Source organism: Trematomus bernacchii, unplaced genomic scaffold (assembly GCF_902827165.1).
Source record: "Trematomus bernacchii unplaced genomic scaffold, fTreBer1.1, whole genome shotgun sequence".
NCBI classification, from domain to species: Eukaryota; Metazoa; Chordata; class Actinopteri; order Perciformes; family Nototheniidae; genus Trematomus; species Trematomus bernacchii.
In genome coordinates, this window is record NW_022988159.1 from 797,487 (window position 1) to 818,741 (window position 21,255).

Genomic DNA, 21,255 nt, shown 5'->3' on the forward strand with positions numbered 1-21,255 from the left:
ATGAGTTGACTACCTCAGCATCTTTTTTAGACGTATTTGAAGAGGTTTATTCATAATAGTAATAACCTGGTGAGCTGGTTGTGTTTAGCATTAGCAGATGTAACTGATTACATGTAGAGTCAATACAAAGACACACATGTGTACCTGGCAACACGAATGAAGTGAAGAAGCAACATTCATATCCCCCGTGTATTCACACAACTTGAAAAGTTACAACTTGAGTGTAAAGTTTGTGACGCTCTGTTACAAAAACAGTGTTGAGATTCTGCTCCTGTCGTCACTGACATGCTGAGATCAATCAGAAGAGGGAACATCAGCACCCAGAGCTCTACAGCACCTCATATTAAATCAGGGTTATTCATGTACCTGTATAAACCAGAGACTGTCTGTGGTGCTAACAATATAATAGCTGCTGTTCTTATGACTGGGTGGAGTTATTTTGAGTGTTGATGGATCAGCTACAATGTTAGCCTAGCCTAGCTTTAATGAAACCAATCTCCATTCAGAAAACAAACATTTTAAAGTGTTTTGCTCGTTGTGTTGCAGACAGACCTGACGAAGCATTAACTCAAATCAATATCATTATGTTGTTATTTTGGCATCCTTTCCATATGTTTATTGAAATGTATTCACAGCAAATTCAATGTAAATTGGGTTCAAAGTGCTAAAGTGTTCCAGATTAATTCAGCTGATGTTATGAATCCAGACACAAAGCTGTGTGGTTTCCTAATGATATGAATAACTAACCTCTATCTACCTTAGCAGGATGAACAATCATCTAGAGATACAGACTTTATTTTAAATATGAAACTAGAATTTGCCACATTGTTGTACCTTTGGTGAGAATCAGCTCCACTAATGTAAAGTGCTGTAAAGGATGTGTTCATCTCCACAGAGGGAAGAGGAAGAGTGGTGTTCCTGTGGAGCAGCAGCTGTCCAGCTGTGCTCTGTGTCAGGACGTCCTGAAGGATCCAGTCTCTACCAGCTGTGGACACGGGTTCTGCAGACAGTGCAACGCCTCATACTGGGAGCAGCTTCCTCCATCAGGAGACTCCTGCTGTCCTCAGTGTGGAGAAAGATGGAGCATTTTACAAAGTAAGAGGCCGAACACATGCAGCCTCTTTACCGCTGTCTGGGTGCTGGGTGTCTGCTCTTCTATAGAAACACTGTATCATCTGATCCCTTCTTCAAGGCTTTGGTTTTAAAGTGTGTACACAAATATTTCACGTGGGACAGCAGTGTTTCCCTAAGAAACGCTTTCTGTCTTACTCAGACATTACTACATTAGCCGAGCACTTATATAACATCTACGTATGATAGTATAAATATCTGGCAGCTAGTATTTGTGGTTCTTTCTGGAGTCTTCATGTCCAGGATCTTTTGTGTTGTAAAGTATAGACATTAAAATGTTTTATAAAAATCATGATATTTAAAACCCTGACTGTTCAGATTCTCAAAAGCATTTTCCTGATTCTCTCATGTTTCCTTCTCTTCCAGCAGATAGTGGTCTGCAGGAGGTTTTAGATGAACATAGGCTCAGTTTGAGGAGGAGATGTGAACCAGTGACTGAAGGAACTGATCAAAGTGAAACCCTCCTCAACAGGATCTTCACTGAGCTCTACATCACACAAGGCCAGAGTGAAGAGGTTAATACCCAACATGAGGTGAGGCAGCTGGAGACAGCTTCCAAGAAAGAGAACCTCCATGACACTCCAATCAAGTGCCAGGACATCTTTAAAGCCTTACCTGACCAACAGACTCTCATCAGAGCGGTCCTGACCAACGGAGTCGCTGGAGTTGGAAAAACCTTCTCAGTGCAGAAGTTCACTCTGGACTGGGCCGAGGGTTTGGGAAACCAAGATGTCAGTCTGGTGATCCCGCTCTCCTTCAGGGAGCTGAACCTGATCAAAGGTGAGCAGTACAGTCTTCTCAGGCTGCTCCATGTTTTCCATCCAACCTTACAGAAGGTCACAGCAGAGCAGCTGGCTGTCTGCAAAGTGCTGCTCATCTTTGACGGCTTGGATGAAAGCAGACTTTCTCTGGATTTCAGAAACAATGAGGTTGTGTCTGATGTCTCACAGCAGTCCTCAGTCAACGTGCTGCTGACAAACCTCATCAGGGGGAAGCTGCTTCCCTCGGCTCTCGTCTGGATAACTTCCCGACCTGCAGCGGCCAATCAGATCCCTCCTGAGTGTGTGGACAGGGTAACAGAAGTACGAGGCTTCACTGACGCCCAGAAGGAGGAGTACTTCAGGAGGAGATCGAGTGATGAAGACCTGTCCAGCAGAATCATCTCTCACATCAAGAGCTCCAGGAGCCTCCACATCATGTGTCTGATCCCAGTCTTCTGCTGGATCACTGCTGCAGTTCTGGACCACATGTTGACTACAGACCAGAGAGAAGACCTGCCACAGACCCTCACTGACATGTACTCACACTTCCTGCTGGTCCAGACCAAGAGGAAGAAGCAGAAGTATGAAGCGGGACATGAGACGAGTCCACAGCAGCTGACGAAGGCTGACAGGAAGGTTCTTCTGAAGCTGGGGAGGCTGGCGTTTGAACATCTGGAGAAAGGACACATCATGTTCTACCAAGAAGACCTGCAGCGCTGTGGTCTTGGTGTCACAGAGGCCTTGGTGCACTCAGGAGTTTGTACAGAGATCTTCAAAAGAGAGAGTTTGATCTTCGAGAAAACAGTCTACTGCTTTGTTCATCTGAGCATTCAGGAGTTTCTGGCTGCAGTCTACTTGTTCCACTGTTACACCAACAGGAACACAGAGGTACTGAAGGACTTCCTGAAGGGAGACTGGCCCGATGAGAACAGTAAAAACAGTGATCAGGATTACCAGTCCCTGGATGTCTTTCTTAAGGGAGCCATGGAGAAATCTCTCCAAAGTGAAAATGGCCACCTGGACCTGTTTGTCCGCTTTCTCCACGGCCTCTCTCTGGAGTCCAACCAGAGACTCTTAGGAGGCCTGCTGGGTCGCACAGACAACCGTCCAGAAATCATCCAGAGAGCCATCAACAACCTGAAGAGGATGAGAAGTAATGAAATCTCTCCTGACAGGATGATCAACATCTTCCACTGTCTGACAGAGATGAAGGACCACTCAGTACATCAGGAGATCACAGAGTTCCTGAAGTCAGAGAACAGATCAGAGAAGAAACTCTCTGAGATCCACTGCTCTGCTCTGGCCTACATGCTGCAGATGTCAGAGGAGGTTCTGGATGAGTTGGACCTGATGAAGTACCACACATCAGAGGAGGGACGACGGAGACTGATTCCAGCTGTGAGGAACTGCAGGAAGGCCAAGTAAGTCCAGATGTGATTAGCTTTATAAATTGATGTGGATCAGAAGTTTATTTCTTTAAATAAACACTATAAAATGTTTCATGTTAAATACTCTGAGAGCAAAATTAAATGATCCAGTTAATCTATTTCTATATTGTGACATTTTAACATTTATTTATTTTCTTCACATTATTTTGAGTGATGGAGGCGACATGTCGAACAAATGAAGGACTTTAGAGGTTTTATCAGAGCAGCATGTGATCACAACATACAGCAGTATTTACAGTTATCGGTGAAAGCAGTTATTAATTTATCATTGCAGTTTCTTAAACATGAAATCAGATCTGTTTTTACCACAATGCTTAAGAGTTTAAAATAATGTCTGACAGGCTGACAATGAATAAAGAAAACTCTATTATTAAATGAAATGTTCATAATATGTTAAAAGTTGTTCCATTTCAAATTCAGTAAGTTAATTAAATGTTTCCTCTGTTTTTATACTAACACAAGTTGTGATATATGTGTCATTATAGACTTACTGGCTGTGGACTCTCAGAGACTGAATGTGAAGTCGTGGCCTCAGCTCTGAAGTCTGACCCCTCTCACCTGAGAGATCTGGACCTGAGTAAGAACTATCTGAAGGATTCAGAAGTGGAGCTGCTGAGTTCTGGACTAAAGAGTCCAAACTGCAGACTGGAGGCTCTCAGGTCAGTTCACTGACTGCAGTTCATACAGATCTGTTTGTATTCATGATTTTCAGAATTTGCCTGAAGACATTTTAATGCTTTTAACTTTTTCTGTATTTCCAAATGGAAATGGAATCCAAACTTTAAGAATAACAAAGATCAGAGAAGGTGAATGTGTGACGGAGAGTGTTTGAGCTTCCACAGACTCACTCTGTGCTCCATGAGTCAGTGGAGATGCTGTCAGTACTGATGAGCTGTGAGGGAGATGAAGGAGTTGTTAAACATCTGATGAGAGAAACTGCTGCAGAGAGTTCCAGATGATCAGGGATTTGTTTCTACATCATTGCTGACGTTAAAACATTGTTCAGCTCTGATCAGATTATTAAAACATTGAGTTATTTCAAACAGGAACATTGTTTTCTAAAGTTACTTCATGTTTTCTTTATTCAGTCTGAGGGGCTGCAGTTTGTCAGAGATCAGCTGTTCTGCTCTGATCTCAGCTCTGAAGTCCAACATCCATCTGAGAGATCTGGACCTGAGTTGGAACGATCTGGAGGATTCAGGAGTGGAGCTGCTGAGAGATCTTCTGGAGAGTCCAGACTGCAGACTGGAGACTCTCGGGTCAGTTCACTGACTCTCTGTTACTGCTGGAGATCTCATGTGTTTCATTAACAGTTGAACCTAATGCTTGAACAACCATACATGTGTATATGCCGTTGTGAGGGTTTTCCTGCTCACCCAGTTAAAAAGGACAGAAGGAGAGGAAGGCTTGCTTAAAAGAAAGCTTTATTGACTGGCCACAGCTTGCTAACAATACATCAATACTTTAGGAAACAGACAGAACACTGCTGCCAGTGACAGGATTTCTTGGGGCAAGTCATTCTGCCCCCAGGACCCAGACCAAGAGACAAGAACCAGGTCACTGACATGCTTTACTGTTCACCTGGTTACCTGATCCTTGTCCAGCTGTCTGGAGCCACCCCCATCCCTCCAGCAGCCGGCGCTCTAACCACACCCCACTGCCACAGTCCTTTTGTTCATATTCTTATTTTTCTTGTACTACATTTAGTCTGCAGTCATAAAAGTTGACTGTTTCTTCAAATATATATGTTAGATATCCACTGTTAGTTGTTAAAGTAAATGTATGTTGTCTTTAGTAAATGGTCACATCTGAATAAAGAAGTTCATCTGAACTAATATTAGTTTTACATTGATCTCTGGAGCATACATGTGTTTCTTGCTTCCCATTGATTTCAATGTTTTCACAGATAATAAACAGAAAGCTGATATTATGATGATCCACAATAACAGAAAGACAGTCACTGTAATTCAGGGAAAAGCTCATTGATTAGGAGACAGGAATGTTGAGCTACACTTAATAAACTTGAACATCTGATTGGATTATAAACACATTTTTATCCTCATCATGTTTTCTTTATTCAGACTGAGAGACTGCAGTTTGTCAGAGATCAGCTGTTCTGCTCTGGCCTCAGCTCTGAAGTCCAACATCCATCTGAGAGATCTGGACCTGAGTTTCAACGATCTGCAGGATTCAGGAGTGGAGCTGCTGAGAGATCTTCTGGAGAGTCCAGACTGCAGACTGGAGACTCTCAGGTCAGTTCTCCATCTGTAACTTGTGTGCTGAGATGAATATGTGAGAGTTGTGTTGACTCTGAGCTGCAGACATCAGGCTGATATCACTCTGATCCTCACTGAGCATCTTAATGCTAGAGTTGCATAATGCAATGTTGATCTTTACATTTAAATATAACAACAAAAAACCTTCACTGCAGAATTCACTCTGAACCTTTTAAACAGCTGAAATTCATCTTGTATTCTCCATCATGATTTTAACAAATGATATCAAATAATTCTATTAAAACTATCCAACACTAACAAGTATGTTCAGTTGTTGCTGTTTCCAACATGTTCCTGAAGCTACATGATGCTCATAATGACTGAATAGTTTACTCTGAAGATGCTGTGATTTGATGACTCCACTGTTCCTAAAATACATATTCTGGATGTTTTTCTTCACATTTAAAATTCATCCTGAATTGTGATCTTTGTAAACGTTGTGATCTTGAGTTGAATCAGTTTCTGTGGTTTGTATTTGTCTGCACATCATGAGTTAGTGTAGATGGAGCAGAGCTTCAGATGTGAAGTCTCCTCGTTTTATTGAAGTAGAAGCACGTTGTCTTTCATATTAATGAGAGCTCTTTTCCTCTTTCTGTATCTTACAGTTTTTTAACCTGTTTGGAGTTTCCACTTTCTAAAGTTCTTCAGCTCTGAGCAGATTATTAAACCTTGAGTTATTTCAAACAGGAACATTGTTTTCTAAAGTTACATCATGTGTTCTTTATTCAGACTGGAGGGCTGCAGTTTGTCAGAGATCAGCTGTTCTGCTCTGATCTCAGCTCTGAAGTCCAACATCCATCTGAGAGATCTGGACCTGAGTTTCAACGCTCTGCAGGATTCAGGAGTGGAGCTGCTGAGAGATCTTCTGGAGAGTCCAGACTGCAGACTGGAGACTGTCAGGTCAGTAAGGGGTCTTTGCTGGTTCAGCAGTATTGTATTAAACACAGGGAGGTGTTTCTCTCTCTGGGGAATCTCAACAAATCAGTGATGTTACCCACTGACCGCAGGCTCTTTCATTCTTCCATCAACTATATATCGTAAGCTGAAAATGCAAAGCCACGTTTAGTTAGTTAGTAACTTTCTAACAGACATATAGGATTTTACAGAAGAGTGGAAAAGGTTTTCTGTTTTGTTTCCTGTCATGTTTTTAGTTTCTAGCCTAATGAGCAGTTACTTCCTGTGATGCAGCTGAGAGCTGTGGCAGTCAGTCGTAGTGTTTTGTTTTTGTTTGTTTTTTATTTATTGTACAGGCTACAGACACAAAACATGGACATTACAATAACAAAATGAGACATTCTTATCTCAGACAGAAACAAATAAAATACAGTCAGTTGGTCACTTCAACATTTCATAAACAAAACAAAAAATAGTTGACAGTCCAATATCATCAAAAGCATGTATTATTCCTTTTGATCCCACTCTTCACTAGAGCTGATTGTTTCCCATGTCATGGTGTGTTGAGCCACCCTTTGATTCTTTGTGCCAATCATCCTTTCCAAAATAAATGGTGTTTTTAATCTACTTTTCACACACCTTAAATTCAGATTTTTCCTTGATTGAGCTTTAAAAATAAGTATTTTAGCCAGAAGAATAATTGTTTTCATCAACTGTGTATTGTCCTCATCCAAAAGCCCAAACAAAAGACCAAAGGGAGTAAATGCTAAATCAATATAAAGTGTCTTAAGCCAGTTTTGAATCTCAGTCCACAGTCTTGCAACGTATGGACAATAACAAAATAAATGCATCTGGTCTTCCTCTTCCTCCTCACAGAATCTACAAAGTGGTGACGGTTCGATATTAAAAGTGTTGAGTTGTTTTTTTGTAGCGATAATCTTGTAAAAGATCTTCAGTTGGAAGATTCTTGAATAGGAATCAATTGTTGTTTTGTATATGGTTCTAAAACATTGTTTCCAGGGTATCAGAATATTAAATTCCTCTTACCAGAAAGAACAGACCGCATGAGGAAAAGCAGTAAGCCCCTTGCTCTGTGAACAGTGATTATAAATTATTTTATTTATTTTCCTTTTTGATAGCCATTTCTGACTTCTTGTATGAGGTGTGCAGACCTGTTGTCGGTTTCCATCTTTTTTTAATGTACGTTTCCAGTTAGTTGGAATAGCTGAAAGCAGCTGGTTAAAGTGAAGGAAATCACATATCTGACCATACAGCAAAAACACTGATATGAAATGTAATTACCTGAGCTATCTAGTAGATCATTCATACAAATAATTCCTTTTCTCAGGAGACTTTCCCATAATAGTGGTTTTCCATCTATTAAAACTTCTGAGTTCAACCATATTAATTGATTTTGGATTTCTTCTGTATCTGGGGGGATACTGGAAACTCAACCAAGCCTTCAATGCATCTTTAACAAATGGTGAGATTTCTACTAATCTTTCTTTGAATAACCATTCACAGTGGTGAGACTTTAATTAGAAAAAGGGAAACAGTTTACAGTCAAATAAGTGCCCTGAAAATAAGTTCTGACTTGTTCTCCAAAGGCTATTATGATACATCTTATTCATCCAAGATGCTTTTAAGGATGAATTCATTGCTGCCACATTTTTTAAGTTTAGTCCACCATTTTCAAGTGTATTATATATGTATTGCCTTTTTATCTTATCAGGCTTATTATTCCAGATGAACTTAAACATTCGTTGTTCAAAGCTTTTTAAAAAAGACGCCTCTGGGGAGGGAAGTGAAATTAAGAGATAAACAAACTGTGGAATCACAAGAGCATTAATTAATATAATCTTTCCCTGTAATGAGAGAGCTTTCCCTTTCCAAGGTTGAATTATTTTCTCAGTTTTCTGCATTTTTCGCTCAAAATGTACCTTAACTAGATCTTTGAGACTTTCTGGAATATGAATTCCCAGAACATTTACTGAACCATTACACCATTAGACTGGAGCTGAGCATTGTAGCTCGAAATCTGTGCCTCTTAATGTTCCTATTCTCATAATACAGCATTTATCAAAGTTAGGCCTTAGCCCAGCTAATTTTGAAAAGTTATTTAAATCAACTATGAGGGCATCTAATGCAGTTTTTTCAGGCCGTAGAAAGAACGTTGCATCATCTGCATATAATGTTACTTTTGTTTCAATACCATTTGATCTTAAGCCTGTTATACATGAATTGTTTCTAATTCTGATAGCAAGAATTTCAATGCATAATAGAAACAGATATGGAGACAGTGGACACCCTTGACGTATGCCTCTGGACAGGCTGAAGCTTTTTGATAAATATCCATTATTAACTATTTGACTGGTAGGTTGGTTATATAAAACCTTCACCCACTGTATAATGGTTTCCCCAAAATTAAAGAATTGGAGGGGTTTTTGAATGAAATCCCATTTTACTTTATCAAAGGCTTTTTCAAAGTCAGCTATAAATAAAAGCCCTAGTTTTCCATCCTCTTCATGATTATCTATCATATCAAGCAGATGGAGAATATTATCTCCAATAAAACGCCCTTTTATAAAACCTGTTTGATCAAGTTTTATTATATTCCCAATTACTATTTTGATTCTCCGTGCAATACATTTGGACAGAATGCGGGTATCGCAGCAAAGTAGTGTCAGTGGTCTCCAATGCTTCATATGAACAGGATTCTTGTAATGCCCCTCTGGGTCTTGCTTCAGTAACAATGTGATGATGCCTTCTTTCTTTGTATCTGATCATATTCCTTGTGTAAAGGAGTAGTTAAAGGATGCCAATAGAGGTTTTTTTATTTCTGTGTAGAAGGTTTTATAAACTTCAACAGGCATACCGTCAATCCCTGGTGATTTACCAGGAGCGAAGGAATTAATAGCATCCAGTAACTCTTCTTCTAAAATGTTTCCTTCACAACTTAGTTGCTGATCTACTGACAGTATCTGATCATAATTCTTTTGAAAAATAACTCAATATTGGATCCTACAGGAGACTCTGGAGCCAGAGCATATAAGGTTTTAAAATAATCCACCTCTTCAGCTAATATTTCCTGTGGAGATGTAAGTAGAATACCATTTGGAGTATACAGGCTCATAATGTTTTTTTGGAAGAATTTCTTTGGTTGAGTCTTAAAAAATGAGCCGTGCACTTTTCCCCTTTTTCCATCCATGTGGCACGGGATCTATAAATTATACCATTCACTCGCTCAGAGTATAAATGTTCCAGTTCTAGTTGTTTATTCTTTATCAAATAAGTTGTTTCTATGCATAACGATTGCTTTTCATCCAACGTTTTAGTCAATTCATTGACCTCCTCTATTAGACTCTTCTCCTTTATCAAATATTGTTTTTGTTTCCATAACCCCATTTTAACAGTGTGTCCTCTAAAAACACACTTAAAGGCTTCCCAGACGTTGTGAGGGTCCGATGAATTATTATTAATTTGAAAAAAATCTTTGATTAGTTCTTTAGTTTTTTCAATAAAATCCGTATCATTTAAAAGTGATAGGTTGAATTTCCAATACCCCCGCCCTCTGGGATATTCTGCTGTAATAATTTGCAGTGTTACGATGGCATGGTCAGATCTTAATCGGTCACCAATACTACATTTTAATACTTTGTGAACCAGGGAAAAGGTGATAAGAAAGTAGTCAATGCGACTAGCTTGTTGTCCCCTGTGCCACGTATACCTGCTTGAATTTGGATTTCTTTGTCTCCAAATATCCACTAAATCCAAGGATGCCTTGAGTCGTTGGATTTCATTTAAGGCCTGTGGGTGATTATTAAAATAATGAGTACCTGTACGATCCTTACTTATGTTTAACACCGTATTGAAATCTCCAACTATAATATATATATATATTTTTTTTAGAGAGGAGATAACTTTATGGATCTCCTCAAAAAAGTTTGGATTATCATCACCATAGATATTAATGATATTTACGTGCAAGTCATCCACTGTCACCTCTAACATAATCCACCTTCCATCCTCATCAGTTTGTACATAATGAACTAAGGATGCCTTTACACGGGAACGTTTGCGTTTATGCACAGTATGCATTTTCAAAAAAGTCTTCCGTTCACACGCATTAGTTTCATTTAACGTGTCTGTTCACACGAGACCGCTGGAAACGCTGTAGTACATATGCCGGGACTGTAAGTGGCGCTGTACTTCCACATGAGACTGCTCGAAAGCGCTGGACACGCTGTAGTACATATGCCGGGCCTGTAACTGGCGCTGTAACTTCCGCCACAAAATACACCAAAAGCAGCGAAGAAGACCATGAACCAGAAGGTTGCCATGGTTACCCTTCTGTTTATGCCCCGCTGTGGATTTAGCAACATGTAGTAGTTCATGTAATTCTCCATGTCCACCTGTTGCTGATGGTTGTGGTAGAGGAGCTGTAGATTTTGCACTAACATCTGTAGCATGGTTGAGCTGTAGATGTTGCACTAACATCTGTAGCATGGTCAGTAGCAGTAGCACTAGCAGTAGCTACTGACAGTAGCTCCTGACCATGCTACAGCAGTGAGCAGCAGAGGCGGGGAGAGGCGGGGCTATGGCTTCATCTATCAGGAAATGATCGTATAGAGGCGATTACACGGAGCCGTTTGGCCCCCCAGAGCGTTTCGTTTGCAGATCTATCCACCTTGGGACCCGTTATCGTTTGTGGGGTCCGTTTCTATCGTTTAGTTAAGGCCTCGTGTAAATGAAAGGGCAAAACGCAAGAGAAACTATGCGGATACAACCCGTTTCGTTCTCGTGTAAAGGGGGTCTAAGTGTTGAATTTCTTTTTTAAACATAATCATAACACCCCTACTATTAGTAGTGCCATGACTGAAATAAATATCTCCACCCCATTCTGATTTCCATTTCAACTCGTTTTCCAAATTAGAATGCGTTTCCTGCACACAAATAATAGTAATATTGTTTTTATCTTTCAACCAAGTAAAAACTTCATTTCTTTTAGAGACATTAGCCAAGCCGTTACAGTTATAAGTTGCAATCGTAGTACTAGTACAGGTCATGTATAATCTAAAATGAGTGATATAACTTCGTCAACCTTTTTTAAATACTTGATAAGGACCCAAACTGTAAACCTAAAAAACATATAACACCTACTGACGTACACATACATCACAAAAACAATATAACATGCCTGTATTTCCTTTGCCATGGAGTTAATTGGCATTTTTGCGGTCACAACCCCTTTCAATGTATTTTCTACATATACAATATATATCGAAGAAGAAGAAGATGGGCTTAAACAAAGAGAATAATCCAGAAATGAAGCAGAAAACAAAAACAAACATTCCATGCCGTAAAGGGTTTCTTGTCTAATAAGGAAAACATAAATAAAGCCTCTAACCAGGCTCATACGGTTATCCTTAATTAACATAAGTAGGCAGACCTGCGAGAAAGACTAACCGCAGTTCTGAAACATAATAGCCGTTTCAACCGTGATCTGCATACTGTTTTCCCTCACATATGCCAAGGTTATTCTCTGCCTCCTGTACCAGTTCAGTAATGCTCCGACTGCTCCGTTGTTTATTATCCACTTCCCATCGTTGTCGCTGCCCGGTGTCCCGTTCCATGCTCCGGGTATCTTGGTCACACGGTGGGGGCACACCAACTACCAGACCCCGTTCTACGAGAGCCTTCCCCGCAGCTTTAGGATTCCCATATGTCTGTGTGGTCCCATCTTCGCTGAAAACTTTCAATGTTGCCGGGGCCAAGATGTGCGATTTGATATTTTTGGCCATTAGTTGGTCTCTGATAGGTCTGTACAAGGCTCTTTGTTGTCTTACTTTAAAGGTCATGATCAAAGAAGATTTGCATACCGCTATAAGTTACTTCCTTCTTTCCCCATGCAGCCTGTAGTATTTGCTTCTTGGTCTCAAAGTTTAGGAAAGCAACAATAATCGGTCTGGCACGATCCTTGACTTCTCTGTACTCCCGGTGCGCTCTGGTGATGTTAAAATCTCCCGGTATTTTAAGCACCTCGTTGAATAGTTTCTTCAGAAAAGTTGACATATTCTCTCCTTCACTTTTCTCTGGTATGTTGAATATACACGCATTGTTTTGCCTGGTCTTATTTTCCAGGTAGTCATTGCATTCTTCCATCTCTGAGACTTTATTTACCAGATATTTAATTGATTGTTGGTGAAGTATTTCTGTGTCATGCATCTCCCTGCAGTATCAGATATGGTGAGACGATCAGAGCCAAGATCCAGAAGACCTGTGAGTACTGAAATCAAACTATTGTACATTATATCTGATCTTAAAATATATTTATAGTACAAGAATTATTATTATTGTTTTATTATTATTGTTCTCTGTCACCACCTCTCTCCATCAGGTGACTCCGATGTGGAACAGGAAGTGAAGACAGACAGAAAGGTGAGAGAGGAGCAGTTGTACAGAGTGAAGTATATTTATTTCACCACTGAATGAAATATAATTATTAGGGCTGTCAAGTTAAATGCACTAACGCTCACAATTTATCTAGAAACCTGAAAAATATCCCGCCCCAATGTGCTGTGATTGGCTGTTACTGTGATTGGCTGGTAATACTGTGCTGTGATTGGCTGGTACTACTGTGCTGTGATTGGCTGGTAATACTGTGCTGTGATTGGCTGGTACTGCTGTGACATGTTAACCCATTAATAACCCATTTGAAATTGACAATGAACTCAGATGATCCAGACTCATTTGCATTTTTCAAATTGGTCTGAATATGTTGTGGAATTGTGGTTTGGTTTCATGAAGCTAGAACTTAACTTGATTTCTATTAAAATAACTAACTTTGTTTGTTCCAGGCTCCTGAACCCTTCTCACCTGAACACACAACTGAGTCTTCATACAGGTAATCCTATAACATGACCAAACATTCCAGGGAACTCACTAAGTGTCAGAAAACACAACCCTCTCTATTTTCCTCCATACCCAAATCTCTAAAAAAGGGGCTGCAACGGATCTGATAAAAACTGATCCAGATTTGAACACTGTCCTGACGTCAGGCAAGCACTGTAATTCTCTCCGGTTAGTCCACCAGCAGATGACAAACACCCACCTCTCCGCCTCTTCCAAGGAACGAGGGGACCGTGCGGCAGAGTTTCAGTTAGGTTTTCTTTCGCCGGTCAAGATGTCCGTTAAAGTTTTAATCTTCCGGACAAAATTAGAAAAGTGCCGGTCAAAGGTCTTCTTTGTTATTTATTGAGCTTTAAAACAAATGAATAACGACTCTATATAATAATATAATAAAACACGGAGGACGGAGATCTATTTTTCTCCCCCTCTTCTGACTTGATCAGAGCATGGCTCCCCTCTCCTGCAGGGGGGCGTGGTCAGCTGCAGCTCACAGAATCAGCCCCCTGCAAAAACAGGGCTGGAGAACAGCAAATAGAGCGAAATGAGGCATGGCTAAAATGCATGATCTGTTTGGTATTTTGAAAACAGAAACGTATAAATATACCTTATATAGGTATGGCCCTACAATATATCATTTAAATATAGCATGATAGGTCCACTTTAATGAAAATGTGTTTACACACATTGTGATGCATGTGGACACATCTTCAGTGATGTTCCTGTAATCATCAGGTGTTTCAGATCTTTCAACAAACCCTCCTCCAGGTCAGACTCCAGCTGGATGAACACCTGTCAGTCAGAACACAGGCCAGTGAAGGCTTGTTGTAGTAACCTGTCCCCTGTGTGTCTACAGGTTCAGGTGTCCTGGTCCAGGTGAGTTCCAGTGTGATTCGACTGGCCTGGTGTTCGTCATGGCTCAGGAGGCGGAGCTTCTGTACAGGACGGTCCCTTGGGAGGAGAGCCTCCTCCAATCAGCTGGCAAGCAGGCAGCAGGGCCGCTGTTCAACGTGAAGAGTTCTGATGAAACTGCCGTCTGCCAGCTCCACCTGCCACACAGTGAGACAGAGGAAGGTAAAGACATCTAGTGTTAACAAATACACTTATATAATGATTAGCACTTTATACTATTCACTAGCGTTCAAGAGTTATAAAGCAGCTTTATTAAACTAGTTTAACAAATATAGCAACAGTATAATTCAGGCACCAAATCTGTTTCAAAAGAAGAAGAATGAAATTATTAAAACATCCATTTACCGTAGTCGATGTGTTGCATGACATCATTATTGAAGCATACGATGCAATGCAGCTCTAAATACTGAGTTAGTTTTTCTTTGAGCCCTCTGCAGTCTCCTCACTGTAATATTAAAGAGATTTAAACTGTGATTGGTCAGTCCACAGCATGCTCAGCTGCTAACAGTGCTAACTCAATGCTAACTCTCTGTTACTGTTATGATGCTAGGCTAGCAGTTGGATTCATTCTTACTTTGTTATTCATCTGTTGCTCTTTCTACTCTTTACATTGTCAGTCTAGCTCCCCCGGTGTTGTTGCGGGAGCTGCTGCACTAGCTAACGCTGCACTAGCTAACGCTGCACTAGCTAGCTAACGCTGCACTAGCTAGCTAACGCTGCACTAGCTAGCTAACACTACATTAGCAAAACAAACACTATTTTATTTTGCAAAAGGTGCAGCGGGCTTCAAACACGTCTCCCTCCACTGGTTTCAACCAAGCACTAAATTCGATGTTTTCCAACCTAATACGGTTGAACTTACACTTCCCCATATTTATTTGTAAATAGATTAGAAGATACCTAATTTCGAACTGCCGCCAGCTGAAGCTTGGTTGCTAGGTTACTAGCTGGGTGTTCTCCGATAAGGGGCCGGGGAAAACAAAGTTATTGATTACTGGTTCCATGTTGATTTATTTCAGTACAGATTGTTGGGGGAACTGAAAGGCTCTTACCGTACTGGTTACTTTGCAGCCCGGACTTCCCCCAAAACACATTTCGACGCGATCCCAACACAGAAGTACCTTTCAAATCCCATCATTTTTAAGACCTTTTAAATCATATTTAAGAACTTTCTTATGTTTTTGATCTTATTTAAGACTTTTTAAGGCCTTAAATTCTGATTATCACATGTCAGACTTTTAAGACTTTTTAAGACCCCGCGGGAAACCTGGTCTAGCTGAACCATGTACAAAACAAAACAACAGACAACAACATTTATAAGTTAGACTTTCTACGCGCTAAAAGCTTTAGAAAACTCTAGAGAATCACTCAGAAATGAGACCGGACACAGTTAAGCTGTTCTGACAGCAGATTACAAACATTTCAGCAGTCTTGTGAATAAAAAATAATGAATAAAGTTTATGCATAACAGTAAATGCTCACATCCAGAAAGATCACAGGGGGCGGAACAATAATTAAACATTAGAATAAAAGGTGGAGGATATAAACTGGTACATCCTAGTGAGGCTCCAAAGTGAATGACATTAGATGAACATTAGCTCTGAACTAAAGTGGTGTGACATTGAATATGATGAAGCTGTTTCAGCAGCAATGCAACAGATGACCAGCTCTTTGCTCCACAGTGCTGCTCCTGGACGGCCTGTTGTCTGTCGTCCACATCACTGATGAAGGCCTGAGCATCTTGGAGCCGCTGGAGGTCACACGCACTCACGTGGTGGTGAAGGTGCCTCACCTCTCTCTCTTTGGCCTGGTCTGGGATATCTTTAAAAGGTTTCTGCTTCTGCGGGTAAAGGGCAAGATTCTGGTGTTCCTACGACCCTCGGTCAGAGAGGAGCAAATACTGGATGTACATCTGCTGCAGAACAACGTCCCTAAGGAGGAGGTAAACTAATTTCACCATCAGACTAAACACTGGTTTTAAACCACAGCTGTTTCCACACTCACTGCTCCTCTTCTCAAACCTTCTCGTGCTGGGAGAAGAATAAGATCTATCTGAACTGTAAATCTTCAGATCGCTCTTTGTGGTTTTGTATGATTCTCTCTCAGCATGTCTTTCTGTCTGCGGAAACTGATGGCATTAATGTTAAACACATCACACAGAACTGAAAGACCTGCTGAGATGAATCACTGCATATATATATTCTGATTATGGTGTCAAATTTGATGTTAAATACAATGCTAAGAAGAGCGCTGTAATGATCTGCAGAGCAAAAGAGGATAAGAACCTTGGTTTTCCAATATTCTATCTGTCAGGGCAGGTGCTGCCTGTTTGCTGTAAAACTAAGTATCTGGGACACATCATTACAGATGAAATGGCTGATGATGATCAAATCAGATCAAATCAAATCAGGTTTTATTTATAAAGCACATTTAAAAGCGATTTTTGGTCGAGCCAAAGTGCTGTACATGTAATAAAAAACACATTACTACAAAACACAATAAACGACAATAAATTACAACAGATATAACTTAAAAAACAAAATAAGAATAAAACACACGGAATAGTCAGGAGTCGTGCTCCGCTCTAACTAGAAAGCCAGAGAGAAGAAGTGTGTTTTTAGTTTTGATTTAAAAACCCCTAGGGTCTGGGCCGACCTCACATGGAGGGGCAGAGTGTTCCAGAGCCTAGGGCCAGCTGCTGCGAAGGCTCGGTGCCCTCGGGTTTTTAGCCTGGTCTTGGGCACTATCAGCAGCAGCTGGTCAGCAGACCTTAAAGCTCTGGCTGGGGTGTAGCGCTGGAGGAGTTCAGCTATATAGGCCGGAGCCAGCCCATTTAGGGCTTTGAAAACAAATAAAAGGATTTTAAAATCAATTCTGAACCGAACTGGAAGCCAGTGCAGTGAGGCCAGAATAGGGGTGATGTGGTCGCGCTTTTTGTGACCAGTCAGCAAACGTGCAGCAGCGTTTTGGACTAGCTGTAAGCGTTTGATTGAGGCCTGGTCCATACCCACATACAGAGCGTTACAATAGTCCAGTCTCGAGGTTACAAAGGCGTTAATAACCCTTTCTAAGTCATTAAAAGATAAATACGACTTGGTTTTGGCCAATAGTCTTATTTTAAAAAAGCAGGATTTTACTACGGTGCTGACCTGCTTGTCAAATTTAAAAGTGCTGGTGAATGTCACTCCAAGGTTCATGACCGAGGGGAGGATGTTTTTTTTGATAGAGCCCAGAATATCAACCGGAGAGGCTGGAGGTTGCGGTCCAAAAAAGATGACCTCGGTCTTGCTCTCGTTGAGGTTGAGGAAGTTTTTGCTCAGCCAGGATTTTATCTCTGCTAAGCAGTTCATCAGCTGCTGTAGTGAGTGTGTGACATTTGCTTTGAGAGGCAGATATATCTGTACATCGTCGGCGTAGCAGTGGAAGGGAATGTTATGTTTTGTGAGAATTGAACCTAGGGGCAGTATGTGCAGTAGAAAAAGGATGGGGCCCAGAATCGAGCCTTAGGGAACCCCACAGGTAAGAGGGGCTTTGGCAGAGGAGAAGGCACCTAGCTGTACCGAGAAGCTACGGTCTGTCAGGTAGGACCTGAACCATGCAAGGGCAGAGCCTGTGATGCCAGCGGACTGTTCAAGCCGTGACAGCAGGATGCTATGGTCCACAGTGTCAAAGGCAGCTGTCAGGTCTAACAGCACCAAGACAGCTGGGCTACCTGAGTCGGCGGCTAGGAGCAGATCATTAAAAACTCTTAAAAGGGCTGTTTCAGTGCTGTGCATGGGTTTGAAGCCAGGCTGGAACTTTTCATGGATTCCATGCGTGGTTAAAAAAGACTGCAGCTGGGCGTAGACACCGCTGTCTATACATGATGACATGTATAGACAGCGGTGTGTCTTATATACACAAGCTAACATGTTGGCTAGAGAATTCTCTTGGTGTTCAGATAAGGTTAAGGTGAACCTCTTTAGAGCTTATTGTACTCCTCTCTATACTGCCCCCTTGTGGGTCAAGTTTAAGAAGGCGAGCCTCCAGAAGCTCCAGGTTGCTTATAATGATTGTTTGCGTATACTGCTTAGAAAACCCAGGTGGTGCAGTGCAAGTGAAATGTTTTCTAATGCAAGAGTCAACATGTTCCATGCTCTCTTGAGAAATCTGATGTACAAATTCATATGTCGATCGAATGTTTCTCATAACTCTGTCATTATGCTGCTTTCAAATCTGTGTCTCAGTGCTGTACGCATGTAAAGTCACCTCTGTGGAAACATTAGTATAACTGCCTTTTTTTATTTATATTTGAGTGTTGTATGTCTTTTAAAAAATGGACCAAGAGTCTCTTTAAATAAAGCTGATGATGACTGCCAAGACAACTTGATCTCATCCCTACCAGCCATATTTTACAGCTTGGGCAGCAGCCTTTGGTGTTGTATAACTGACACAGAAAGTTTGGGTTTTGGTTAACGTTGGAATAGCTTCTTCAATATCTTAAGAATTAAAAGAATCCATTTTTAATATTCCTTTACAAAGGCAATATATACTTATAATTATGTTGTGATTGATTGTATATCTCATCACTTTGTGGAGCAGGTCTGTCAACGTTTGTTGTTGTTTAATGTGATCTTTAAATAAAGTTGCCTTGACTATCTGAGCATAACTAAAGTTACTCTGTTACTGAAGGTTGCTGACAAACACAAACGTGCTGAGAACATCACAATCTCCTCCGGCTGTGAGCTGGAACTGTACAAAGTTTACAGTGTGTACTGTGAACCTGAGGACTTCTACATTCAGCCTGAGGTGAGTCACTGATACTCCTCTAAAGAAACACAATGATCATTAAAACACATTTATCTGCATGTGGATCCACAATCAGGAAAGAAACAGATAAACGTTTAACTTCTGCTTCTGGTTTTCAGAGTAAAACATTTGAATCGAGTTTTGGACCAGATTACGATCCAACATTTCAAGTTTCCCTGACGACGAGCACAGAGAGAGTGGATTTGAAGCTCAAGGACCAAGGTGGAAACGTAGTCTGGAGTTATCTCGTGCCACTGGAAGGTAAAGACTCCACCTGAGCTCAGACCCAGTGATAGACTGATAACTCTAAAGCTCCATCTCATAGCCTTCTCTATTAAGGCTCCATGGCAGCGCATCATTACGACATTAAACACACAACCTGTAATGTTCTAAAACTATAGTAAAAACTAGTGTGGTGTGGTGGTGAAACAGCGTGGCATCATGGGAGTTGTAGTCTTCAGCTTCTCATGCTTAAGTGGATTACGGCATTACAGGAGACCGTGATGAATGTACTGTTAACTTTAAAATTACACATCTCTCTGAACCATTTGGGATAATGTACACATGTACATTACACTATGTACACAACTCAACCAAGTATAAATAATATAGGTGTAGGAGTTTTTATACATTTGAATGAGGAAATGTTACATATTATAACTTTAAGTGAACAGAAATCCACCTCTGGGATTGTCGAGTGACTTTAAGAGATCTGTTTAATGTGATTGTTGGTTAACAAAAGTATTTTCCTTATCTACCAGGTCCAAGACATGAATTGTCCCAGAGACATGTCCCAGCAGAGAGCAGAGTCCCAGCAGAGAGCAGAGTCCCAGCAGAGAGCAGAGTCCCAGCAGAGAGCAGAGTCCCAGCAGAGAGCAGAGTCCCAGCAGAGAGCAGAGTCCCAGCAGAGAGCACAGTCTCAGCAGAGAGCAGAGTCCCAGCAGAGAGCAGAGTCCCTGCAGAGAGCAGAGTCCCAGCAGAGAGCAGAGTCCCAGCAGAGAGCAGAGTCCCAGCAGAGAGCAGAGTCCCAGCAGAGAGCAGAGTCCCAGCAGAGAGCAGAGTCCCTGCAGAGAGCAGAGTCCCAGCAGAGAGCAGAGTCCCAGCAGAGAGCAGAGTCTCAGCAGAGAGCAGAGTCCCAGCAGAGAGCAGAGTCCCAGCAGAGAGCAGAGTCCCAGCAGACCAGAGGCTGCTCTCAGTTCGGACAGAGTTCATTCAAAGAGTGTCTCCAACTGTGCTGAACGTCCTTCTGGATAAACTCTTTGAGTCTGAAGTGATCAGTGAATCTGAAATGACGTCAGCCAGAACCAAACCCAAAAATGAGGGAGCACGAGAGGTGGTGGACGCGGTGCGAAATAAAGGAGCTGCAGCCAGCAGGGTTCTGATCAATGCTCTCCGAGAGCTGGACCCGTATCTTTACAGAGAGCTCAACTTGAGCTGAGGCAAAACCTCGTGGAGTATGTGTGACAGTTGAAGTCTAGTCCTCTTTTTTGTTACCTGTACATTTTTCCCCTTGTCCTTGAAGGTAACACAGCGAAGGCTACTTTCCTTCTCTCTTTTCTCCTGGACTCCCTCCTGAGAGCAGCTACCCGTATTGGCCTATCCTGTCTCCCACCTCCTCCACAGTGAGGACTCCTGTCTCCCCTCCACAGTGTCCAGAGGACTCCCCAGGACAGAGCTTTCTTACCAGTCTGTTCAGCCGAGATGCTGCCGCCCCAGCAGGCCACACCATAGAAAATGGCTGATGCCAAAACAGTCATAAAATGTCTGAAGGAGTAACCCCTGCACCCCGAAAGACCTCAGTCTCCTCAGCAGAAAGAGTCTGCTCTGTCCCTTCTTGTACAGAGCAGCAGAATTATCAGTCCAGTCCAGTTTATTGTTCAGATGAACACCCAGGTATGTTCACTGGTGTCGGGGGGGGAGTGTTGGCACCGTCTGAAATCCACCACCAGCTCCTTGGTCTTCCCTGCGTTGAGCTGGAGGAGGTTCCTCTGGCACCAGAGGGTGAAGTCCTGCGTCAGCTCCCTGTACTCCCTGTCGTCCTCGTTGGAGATGAGGCCAACGATGGCGGAGTCGTCAGAGAACTTCTGCAGGTGACAGGTTGCAGTGTTGTGGGTGAAGTCTGCAGTGTAGAGGGTGAAG

General features: G+C 41.6%; 1 protein-coding gene across 1 annotated transcript; it reads left to right on the plus strand.

Moving 5' to 3' along the window:
• The first annotated feature begins 804 nt into the window (after nucleotides 1-804).
• On the plus strand, nucleotides 805-20,554 carry LOC117475918 (NLR family CARD domain-containing protein 3-like). Its single transcript, XM_034122259.1, has 17 exons — nucleotides 805-839; nucleotides 980-1,095; nucleotides 1,498-3,313; nucleotides 3,826-3,999; nucleotides 4,429-4,599; nucleotides 5,422-5,592; nucleotides 6,346-6,511; nucleotides 12,069-12,234; nucleotides 12,718-12,789; nucleotides 12,908-12,948; nucleotides 13,368-13,414; nucleotides 14,273-14,490; nucleotides 16,011-16,270; nucleotides 19,000-19,116; nucleotides 19,236-19,377; nucleotides 19,878-20,067; nucleotides 20,335-20,554. Exons 1-17 carry the CDS (start codon nucleotides 805-807, stop codon nucleotides 20,552-20,554), a joined length of 4,122 nt encoding a protein of 1,373 aa, XP_033978150.1.
• The last annotated feature ends 701 nt before the right edge of the window (nucleotides 20,555-21,255 follow it).

Excerpts from the sequence above, each read along its gene's own strand:
- LOC117475918 (XM_034122259.1), top strand. The coding sequence starts at position 805 with ATGAAACTAGAATTTGCCACATTGTTGTACCTTTG. Across the intron at positions 6,512-12,068 it reads CAGACTGCAGACTGGAGACT|TTCAGTAATGCTCCGACTGC; the intron begins GTCAGGTCAGTA and ends CTCCTGTACCAG. Across the intron at positions 20,068-20,334 it reads AGAGTCCCAGCAGAGAGCAG|AGTGTCTCCAACTGTGCTGA; the intron begins AGTCCCTGCAGA and ends GTTCATTCAAAG.